The sequence below is a fragment of the Balaenoptera ricei genome, chromosome 19 (genome assembly GCF_028023285.1).
Source record: "Balaenoptera ricei isolate mBalRic1 chromosome 19, mBalRic1.hap2, whole genome shotgun sequence".
Taxonomy (NCBI): domain Eukaryota; kingdom Metazoa; phylum Chordata; class Mammalia; order Artiodactyla; family Balaenopteridae; genus Balaenoptera; species Balaenoptera ricei.
In genome coordinates, this window is record NC_082657.1 from 3,458,525 (window position 1) to 3,469,168 (window position 10,644).

A 10,644-nucleotide genomic window follows, 5' to 3' on the forward strand; every position below is an offset into this window, starting at 1 on the left:
TTTCCTCTGTGTCTCTTTTTCTCCCTGATTCATTCTGTCTCCATTACTGTTCCTCTCACCCAGGAGTCCTTACTGTGACTCAAAAGGTCCTACAGGGGGGCTTCCCTGGTGGCGCAGTGGTTGAGAATCCGCCTGCCAATGCAGGGGACACGGGTTCGAGCCCTGGTCCGGGAAGATCCCACATGCCGCGAAGCAACTAAGCCTGTGAGCCACAACTACTGAGCCCACGTGCCACAACTACTGAAGTCCGAGCGCCTAGAGCCCGTGCTCTGCAACAAGAGAATCCACCGCAATGAGAAGCCCGCGCACTGCAATGAAGAGTAGCCCCCACTCGCCGCAACTAGAGAAAGCCCGCGTGCAGCAACGAAGACCCAACGCAGCCAAAAAAAAAAAAAAAAAACGTGTTGAAAAATAATCTGCCTGCATCCCCCTGTGTGTTGCAATCTTCTCAAAGGCATCCCTGAGCCCCCAGGGTTGCCCAGGCCCGGGTCAGGCACCTAAGGGCTTCAGGAAATTTTTACTGGATACAAGCAGTGAATCTGGATTTCCACTTGCCCTTTTATGTCACACACCAACATGCAGGTGGCCCAGTCTGAGAAGGGGGCTGGGAAGATCGTAGGTGGATAACATCCCACTGCAGGGAGCTGCCTTGGCTTCTCCCACAGCCTGAGCAAGTCCGTTTAGGGGCCCAGGGAGTTCCCAGGGATGGAGAGTGTGTCCGAGCCGTAGGTTCCTTACCTATGACTGTGAGCTTCAGTGGTTTACTGGAGCTTTTCCATTTATAGGGGAAGGTCTTGTACGAGCCATACACCTGTAGATCCCAGTATGGGCTGCTGTCACTGGGGAGATGTGGGATCTATTATAGCTCTGCTTGATATAGTTCATGAAGTCACCTTCACCGTGTTGTTTGGTCAGAGCAAAAAGATCATACGTAGATCCTGAATTACAGTATAGGGTCACAGTTTCTTCTAAAGTCACCACAGGGTACGCCTGGGCAAAGAGTGGTAGTCCAACTGTGTACACATCTGAAAATAAGGCGGGACTGGCATTTACCATAAGCCATCAACAACGATCAAATATTTGGTAGAATCTATATATCTAAATGCCCAAAGCAATTCATTTCAGTATTACATGTAATAACAGGAATATGCTCCTACTATAATTTCCTGACAAATGAAAATGATATATTCTATGGAGGAGGAAGGTCACAAGATATTCACATTTTCATACATGATGTCCAGGATTCATTAAAAAAAATTACCTGCTATATGTTCAAATCCATCAAGATGTATACATTAAATATGCAAAAATTTATTTGCATAACAATTATACCTCAGTAAAGCTTGAAAAATTACTTGCTATGCTAGGGGTGAGAAAAGATGTTCCGGACTTCCCTGGTGGCGCAGTGGTTAAGAATCCGCCTGCCAAGGCAGGGGACCCGGGTTTGAGCCCTGGTCCGGGAAGATCCCGCATGCCGTGGAGCAACTAAGCCCGTGCGCCACAACTACTGAGTCTGCATGCCGCAACTACTGAAGCCCGTGTACCTAGAGCCCATGCTCTGCAACAAGAGAAGCTCGCGCACCGCAATGAAGAGTAGCCCCCACTCACCGCAACTAGAGAAAGCCTGCGTGCAGCAATGAAGACCCAACACAGCCAAAAATAAAGAAATTAATTAATTAAAAAAAAAGAAGCCTATATAAGACATCAAATACTCAGGAATTTACATATTTCTCAGATTAAAGGAAGGTCATTGATCATCCCAAGCAAATTAAAACACTCATTTCTAGTGAGTTGATATTAATGCCCCCATCAGAGATTTTTGGTCAGGACATAACCCTTGGAATGCAGCCATTCAGGAAAAATGTACTCTTAGTTGAATCTTTTCATACCCACTATTACTACAGAGAATCCATATCCTACAAAAGAACTGGTCTTGCAGGCATCTTCCCTGGACCCACATTGCTCTCCACCAGATTCTCTAGTTTGGTTTAGGTCTGCAGCACCATCCCTAATAGTTTCATATATTAGATTCAGTCTTTTCGAACTACATTTCACCTCCTTTTTTTGGGGGGTGGGTAAAGCTTCCTTCAATTCTTCTGTGGTAGATAAACCGATCATTGTGGAGAGCATGGCACAAATCTCCCACGTCTTTGTGGCTGTAAGATCACAGCAGGAAACCCACAGAGTAACTCATGTCCAGCGGGATGATATGGTGGAGGGTTGAGAGGCAAAGCCTCAGTCTTGCACAAGGAGCGGTTCCCCTTTTTGTTTAGCAGGGGATGTTGTCACTCTTCGGCAAGGGGTTTAAAGCCCCAGGCTGTTCCATCCACGGGTGTGTCGTGCTGCCAAGATTTGCTGCCCAGTTGGCTGTGCTGCACGGTGTGGAGCTGTGGGCTCAGGCACTGCCATGTCCCTGGGGGTCATTTTTCTGCTTGGACTTGGTGAGTGGGGCAAGGGAAGTTGTGTGGGAGGCTGGTGAGGGAAGAGGATGTAGATAAGAGGTTTATAACCTGGGTTCCTCTTGTGGGACTCTTTCTTTATGAGGTCCTGGGGCCAGTGACTTATAGAGAGATCACCCATAGGGCCACTTTTCTTCAGTTTGGTCTAGATGTGGTGCCCTGAGCTCAGGTGTTTGGGACTCGCTGTATTATTGGGAGACATCTCTTACCAAGTCTTTCTCTATTTTAGTGTTTTGCTGGGATCAAAGGATTCGGGCACAAACGGGTGAGTGTTTTCTCCCTTTTCTGCCTAGAGAACTCTGAATTGGGCTGAGCGGACTGAGGGATGAGCTTGAGTAGCCTTGAAAGAATCCCAGCCTTTAACCTGCACCATCTCTTCATCCACTCGTCGTATTACTTATTTTCTGTGTTTTAATTCTTCACCATTATGCCAATCTTTGGTGGAAAACCTCTCCCCTTCTCTAGAAAGCTCCCTGATCCCCCGCTATTCCCTGTCAGCACAGATGAGTCAAAAAGGGAATGCCCAGGTTTTCAAATAATGCAGAAAGGGAACACAGTTGAGGTCGACATTCCCAACGCAGACACGGAGAACTGGGGACATTTGTATGGGCACCAGATCCCCCTGTGGGTATGGGACCATCACTCATTGGGTGTGTTGTGTGTCCTTTCCATTTGCCATCACCTCAACTGCTTCCGTCTCCCTCATCTATGGAAGGTTTGTTCACAAGGAAGGTACTCTTGCTCAGGAGACAGACGTGCAGTAAAATGAAGACCTCAACACTTACTGGTTCTGGGACATTTTGCAAGCAGTTTCCTGCATTTGGGTCCCAAGTTCCTTCTTTCTAAAATGAAATAACGGGAGTTCCCTGGGGGTCCAGTGGTTAGGACTTGGCAATTTCACTGCCATGGCCCGGGTTCAATCCCTGGTTGGGGAACTAAGATCCCACAAGCCACGGGGCATGGTCAAAAAAAAAAAAAAGAAGAATGGTGTTGCATCAGTTAAGATACAATGCATGTCAAGCTCAGATAACAACGTTTTGCTCAGATTAGGGGTCATTGCGTAATGTTAACAATTGCGTGATAACATTTATTGAGGTTTTCCCATTGCCAAGGGCTATTCTCAGCTTTTGTATACATGATCTCATTTTAATCTTATTAACTCCACCAAGAGGTAAGTTAATTTTTTCATATTCCAGATATATTGAGCCCTGGATGTGACCTTGACATTGTAGTATGTGTTTGGCATAGGTTTTTAATAAATTAATTAAAGTATAATTGAAGTACAATATTATATTAATTTCAGGTGTGCCACATAATGATTTGACATTTATATACATTATGAAATGATCACAATAAGTCTAGTAACCATCTGTTCCCATATAAAGTTATTATTACATTATTATTGACCACATTCCCTATGCTGTATATTTCATCCCTGTAATTTATTTATTAGATAACTTAAGGTTTGTACTTCTTAAACCCCTTCACTTATTTTGGCAGCCACCTGTTTATTTTTCTCTGGGTCTGTGACTCTATTTTCATTTTGTTTGTTTTGTTCTTTAGATTCCACATATAAGTGAGAGCGTATAGTATTTGTCTTTTCTCTGACTTATTTCACTTAGCAGAATACCCTCTAGATCCACCCATGTTGTCACAAATGGCAAGATTTTTTTTAATGACTAATATGCCATTGTGTATACCTATATATCACATCTTCTTTATCTATTCATTTACTGATGGACAATTAGGATTGCTTCTATGTCTTGGCTACTGTAAATAGTATTGCTATGAACATTGGGGTGCATGTATCTTTTAGAATTTGTGTTTTCATTTTTTTTTGAATGTATACCCAGGAGTGGTAGTTCTATTTTTAGTTTTTTGAGAAGTCTCCATACTGTTTTCCATAGTGGCTGCTCCAATTTACATTCCCACCAACAGTGTATGAGGGCTCCCTTTTCTCCACATCCTTGCCAACACTTGTTATTTGTGGTATTTTTGATGATAGCCATACCGATTGGTGTGAGAGAATGTCTCGTTGTGGGGTTTTTTTAAAAATTAATTAATTAATTTATTTATTTTTGGCTGCATTGGGTCTTCACTGCTGTGTGTGGGCTTTCTCTACGTGCGGCAAGCGAGGGCTTCTCTTTGTTGCTGTGCGCGGGCTTCTCATTGCAGTGGCTTCTCTTGTTGCGGAGCACAGGCTCTAGGCACGTGGGTTTCAGTAGCTGTGGCTCCTGGGCTCTAGAGCGCAGGCTCAGTAGTTGTGGCACACAGACTTATTTGCTCCATGGCATGTAGGATCTTCCTGGACCAGGGCTCAAACCCATGTCCCCTGCATTAGCAGGCGGATTCTTAACCACTGCGCCACCAGGGAAGTCCCTCGTTGTGGTTTTAATTTGCATTTCTCTGATGATTAATGATATTGAGCATCTTTTCATGTGCCTGTTGGCCATCTGTGTGTCTTCTTTGGAAAAATGTCTATTCAGTTCCTCTGCTCATTTTAAATCAGATTGTTTGGTTTTTTTTGCTGGTGCTTTGTATAAGCTGTTTATATATTTTGGGTACTAACCCCTTGTTGGTCATATCATTTGCAAATATTTTCTCCTATTCAGTAGGTTGTGTTTTCATTTTTAAAAAAATCTTTATTTATTTATTTATTTTTGGCTGCATCGGGTCTTAGTTGCGGCACGTGGGATCTCTTGTTGTGGCCCACAGGCTCTTCGATGTGGCACGCAGGCTTCTCTCTAGTTGTGGTGCACGGGCTCCAGAGCGCATGGGCTCTGTAGTTGTGGCATGCGGGCTCTCTAGTTGTGGTGCGCGGACTCAGTAGTTGCGGTGTGAGGGCTTAGTTGCCCCGCGGCATGTGGGATCTTAATTCCCCGACCAGGGATCGAACCCAAATCCCCTGCATTGGAAGGCAGATTCTTAACCACTGGACCACCAGGGAAATCCCTGTCTTTTCATTTTGTCAGTGTTTTCTTTTGCTGTGCAAAAGCTTTTACGTTTAGTTAAGTCCCATTTGTTTGTTTTTGCTTTTTTTCCCTTTGCTTTAGGGAGATAGATTAAAAAAATATTGCTACAATTTATGTCAAAGAGTGTTCTGCCTATATTTTATTCTAGGAATTTTATGTTTTCCAAGCTTACATGTAGGTCTTTAATCCATTTTGAGTTTATTTTTGTATATGGTGTTAGAGAATGTTGTAACTTCATTCTTTTACATGTAGCTGCCTGGTTTTCCCAGCACCACTTATTGAAAAGACTGTCTTTTCTTCATTGTATATTCTTGCCTTCTTTGTTGCAGATTAAGTGGGTTTATTTCTGGGCTTTCTATCCTGTTCCATTGATCTATATGTCTGTTTTTATGCCAGTACCATACTGTTTTGATTATTGTAGCTTTGTAGTATAGACTGAAGTGGGGAGTGTGATAAATCCAGCTCTATTCTTCTTTCTCAAGATTGTTTTGACTATTTGAGGTCTTTTGTGTTTTCATAAGAATTTTAAAATTATTTGTTCTAGTTCTGTGAAAAATGCCATTGGTGTTTTAATAGGGATTGCATTGAATCTGTGGATTTCCTTAGGTAGTATGGCTGTTTTAACAGTGTTAATTTTTCTAATCTATAAACATGGTGTATCTTTCTCTCTGTTTGTGTCATCTTCAATTTCTTTCATCAGTGTCTTATAGTTTTCTGAGTACAGGTCTTTTATCTCCTTAGGTAGGTTTATTCCTAGGTATTTTATTCTTTTTGATGTAATGGTAAATGGGATTGTTTCCTTAATTTCTCTTTCTGATATTTTGTTAGTGTATAGAAATGCAACAGATTTCTGTATATTAATTTTACATCCTACAACTTTACCGAATTCATTGATGAGCTCTAGTATTAGTTTGGTGGTGTCTAGGATTTTTTTTATATATAGTATCATGTCAACTGCAAACAGGGAGCTTCACTTCTTCTTTACAATTCAAATGACCTTTGCTTATTTTTCTTGTCTAACTGCTGTGTCTAGGACTTCCAATACTATGTGAATAAAAGTGGTGAGAAAGGACATCAGGGTCTTTACTTCTGATTTCAGAGGAAATGCTTTTGGCTTTTCACTGTTGAGTATGATGTTGGCTGTAGGTTTGTCTTATATGGTCTTTATGCTGAGGTATATATGTTCCCTCTATGCCCACTTTGCTGAGAGTTTCTATAATGCCAAGCAATGATATTTGTTCTTAAGTTGACAGGGAAGACTAACATTGGATTATAATGGGTAGATTAAAGAAGATCTGCTTCAGTTGTCCAGTATCTGCTGATGGCTATCAAAGTTATCATTCACTCCAGTCAAAAATGCTCCTATGAAAAAAAAAAAAAAAAAAAAAAAAAAAAAAAAAAAAATGCTCCTATGAATTTCTTATCCAATGGAATCTTTGACATCTACTCAGACACCTAATGAGAATCTCAGCAGAACTCTCAACAAATCTCAGAACCTCCTCCTTATATTGGTCTTCCCATCTCAGTAGATGCCATCAATCCTCTCCAATGATCAATTCATGGAGAATGATATATGATGCCCCTCTTTCGCTCTCAATGCCCATCTGCTCCATCTCTAAATCTCAAAGCTCATCATTTCTATCCTCCAAAACTCCTCAAATCCATTCTCTTGTTTCTTTCATCACCACCACATTGTCATTACATGATCATTTGTCATGTAGCTGCCTGTGGCATGTTCCCTAATTGTCCCTCCACTTTCCACCTGGCCCCTTAAATCCATTTATCACACCAGAAATATAGTAATTTAAAAAATTACAAGCTCACTGCTTGTTAATCCCTTTGTGGGTCATTATTACATTTAGACTTAAATCCAGACTCTTTTCCTCAGCTTCCAATGTTTTGGACCTTTGCTGATATCTCCTGACCTTTCTATCTTTACCAAGAGCCATTTTTCACATTATGTACCATTTGTCCTTTCTGTATGTGGGTCACACAAAACTCCTTCTCACCTCTGAGTTTGCATATGTTGTTCCCTTTTCCTGGAAGGCAGTTCTTCTTGCACTTCAGAGATCTATGTGTTTCTTATCCTTCAGGGATCATCTCCCAGAGAAATCTCTCTTATAATGATAGTTTTATCATATAATAAGAGTAACAACTTCTGTGTATTGGTTCACATGTCTAGACTCTGTTATTGGGTAGGTTCACTACAGTTTCCAAAACATCCAATAACTTGCCTCGTACATGGAAGACACACAATAAATATTTATTGAATGGATGAATTAACCCAAGAGGAGATCAATAACAGATCTTTACTGTTTACTAATTCCTAGATCTACCTGAAGTCTACCTAAATCCTCCTGGAGATGAATACCTTCCCACTGTGACTGTGACTTCAGTCATCAGCCTTCTACCTTTCCTCTTCCTCCTTATCTTCCTCCTCTGCCGGTGCTGGTGTCGAGCCAAAAACAGTACGTCCTGGAGGGGGAAGGGTTAACCTGGGAGGAGTGTGGGGAGGGGCTTTGTGGGTCCCCTTCCAGGATTCTGATCACTGACTCTCTGTAGAAGCCACTGAGGATGAGACCAAGAGCCAAGTGAATGATGACAGGTAGGAAAATTTGGACTCTCCCAATAGAAAATGCTGTGTCTGTCTCATTTCTCAGGCCTACCTTAATGCGTCTCTCTCCTTTCCCTTAGCTCCAGCCCAGACATGGACTTCCAGGAAGAAAATCAACGTAAGAGGAGTGAGAAGTAGGGGTAGCCAGGGTGGGGAAGATAGAAGGCATCCTAGAAGAAGCCGAGAAGGTTGGGGCAAACCTCACTGGGTGTGATGTCACTGCCCTTCCCCGATTTCAGTCATCCGTCTCTGAAATATAGATGGCAGGACTGGATAATCTGAAGGCTCTTCCTGGAAGCCTATCCTCTCCTCTTTTCTGGCAGATGATGTCTCAGGGGATATCCCGCCTGAGGAGGACAGACAAATGGACATGCATGTGAGTCTCTCCTCCTTCCCCCGCTCCCTCCCCCAGGTGCTCTCCCCTCACCTTGGACCTTCATGCTGGCAGGTCCACGCAGAGGAAGACCCGCCGGAGTCTTCTGAGTCTTCTGCTCAGCTACACCAGGACCCCCTTACAGGGAGCGGGGATTCACTCCCGTCCTGCGCCACTGAGGAGTCCTCAAAATAGCCCTGTGTGCATGCCACCTTCACCTCGTCCAGAGAGCAGAGCCGGAACGGGCTGTGTGGACTCCAGGGTTCAAGTGCCCCTTAAGGAAAATGGGGCTTCGTGAGTTGTCCTACTCATGTACCCACGCCACTCATCATCTTGGAGCCCCTGCAAAGACTCAAGAATAGAGAAGCCCTGTCAACCACAAAGAAGTTCTGGGACGCATCACACATCTCTCAACGGATTCCTGGTGCCTTGTGTATTTACCCACTCATTTGCTTATTTAACAAATGTTCACAGAAGTTGACTCTTTCTTTGGACCTGTGCTGGCGATATACATATTAGTAAGATATAGCTTCTGGTCTTTTTCTTTTTCCTTCTGTTTTGCATATTGGTTTTTATTTGAAATCAATGTTAAAGAGAACAATTGCAAAGATAGGACAAAAACTCCACTTTACCCTTCACTTGGCATAGCTTCTGGTCTTCAGGAACTCATGGTCTACTGAGAGAGGCAAATCACATGATCTGGCCCTTAGAAAGCAGAGAGGGAGCAGGCATTAGGGATGAGCTGGGCCACTGAGCACGAACAATTGTCCAAGCATGTTTAAGGAGAACTCACTGGTACCAAATACATGGAGAAGCCAAGAAGTAAGAGTCGGGCTTCCCCAGTGGCGCAGTGGTTAAGAATCCACCTGCCAATGCAGGGGACTTGGGTTCGAGCCCTGGTCTGGGAAGATCCCACATGCCACGGAGCAACTAAGCCCGTGCACCACAACTACTGAGCCTGCGCTCTAGAGCCTGTGAGCCGCAACTACTGAGCCCACATGCCACAACTACTGAAGCCCACGTGCCTAGAGCCTGTGCTCCGCAACAAGAGAAGCCACCGCAATGAGAAGCCCACGCACCGCAAGGAAGGGTAGCCCCCCCACTCACCACAAGTAGAGAAAGCTCGTGTGCAGAAACAAAGACCCAACGCAGCCAAAAATAAATAAATAAATAAAATAAATAAATTTATAAAAAGAAGTAAGAGTCAAATTGGGCAAGGAGGAGGGACTTTTCTGGCGGTCCAGTGGTTACGACTTGGCACTTCCACTGCAGGGGGCACGGGTTGGATCCCTGGTCAGGGAACTAAGATCCTGCATGCCACGTGACAAAAAAATTGGGCAAGGAGGCAGTTCCTAATGGCGTTTCAGTCTAATGTTCTAGGAGTTTCTGAGAGCTGAAGCCTTCGAAGCAGCAAAAAATGAACAAGGAAATGTTCTTTGTAAAGGAACCAAATTGCAATAATTCAACTACAGAAGGGTTACTCTTGGGGAAGGGAATGATGCAGAGGGTGTTTAGGCCGGGGGTTTATGGTTTTCCCCTAGTTTTGGTGAACTTCCCCCTTTAGTTATGCAATTAAAATAAATAGAACACAAACTTAAAAGCTTTTGCACAGCAAAGGAAAACATAAACAAGACAAAAAGACAACCCTCAGAATGGGAGAAAATATTTGCAAATGAAGCAACTGACAAAGGATTAATCTCCAAAATTTACAAGCAGCTCATGCAGCTCAATATCAAAAAAACAAACAACCCAATCCAAAAATGGGCAGAAGACCTAAATAGACATTTCTCCAAAGAAGATATACAGATTGCCAACAAACACATGAAAGGATGCTCAACATCACTAATCATTAGAGAAATGCAAATCAAAACTACAGTGAGGTATCACCTCACACCAGTCAGAATGGCCATCATCAAAAAATCTACAAACAATAAATGTTGGAGAGGGTGTGGAGAAAAGGGAACCCTCTTGCACTGTTGGTGGGAATGTAAATTGATACAGCCACTATGGAGAACAGTATGGAGGTTCCTTTAAAAACTAAAAATAGAACTACCATACGACCCAGCAATCCCACTACTGGGCATATACCCTGAGAAAACTATAATTCAAAAAGAGTCATGTACCACAATGTTCATTGCAGCTCTATTTACAATAGCCAGGACATGGAAGCAACCTAAGTGTCCATCAACAGATGACTGGATAAAGAAGATGTGGCACATATATACA

At 43.1% G+C, this 10,644-nt stretch overlaps 1 protein-coding gene across 3 annotated transcripts in view; it reads left to right on the forward strand.

Annotated features, from left to right (window-relative positions):
* Positions 1-10,123, forward strand: part of RDH13 (retinol dehydrogenase 13) — a 29,723-nt gene extending 19,600 nt beyond the window's left edge. Inside the window, exons 7-12 of one of the 3 annotated variants that reach the window (XM_059905744.1) lie at positions 2,689-2,724; positions 7,762-7,899; positions 7,994-8,036; positions 8,126-8,163; positions 8,369-8,421; positions 8,494-10,123. In XM_059905744.1, the coding sequence (XP_059761727.1) occupies positions 2,689-2,724; positions 7,762-7,899; positions 7,994-8,036; positions 8,126-8,163; positions 8,369-8,421; positions 8,494-8,613 (428 nt within the window). In that variant the 3' untranslated portion in view covers positions 8,614-10,123. Of the gene's footprint in view, positions 1-2,273; positions 2,397-2,688; positions 2,725-7,761; positions 7,900-7,993; positions 8,037-8,125; positions 8,164-8,368 lie in introns of those variants that run through there. The other 2 variants (XM_059905743.1, XM_059905746.1) reach the window with 2 other exon arrangements.
* The last annotated feature ends 521 nt before the right edge of the window (positions 10,124-10,644 follow it).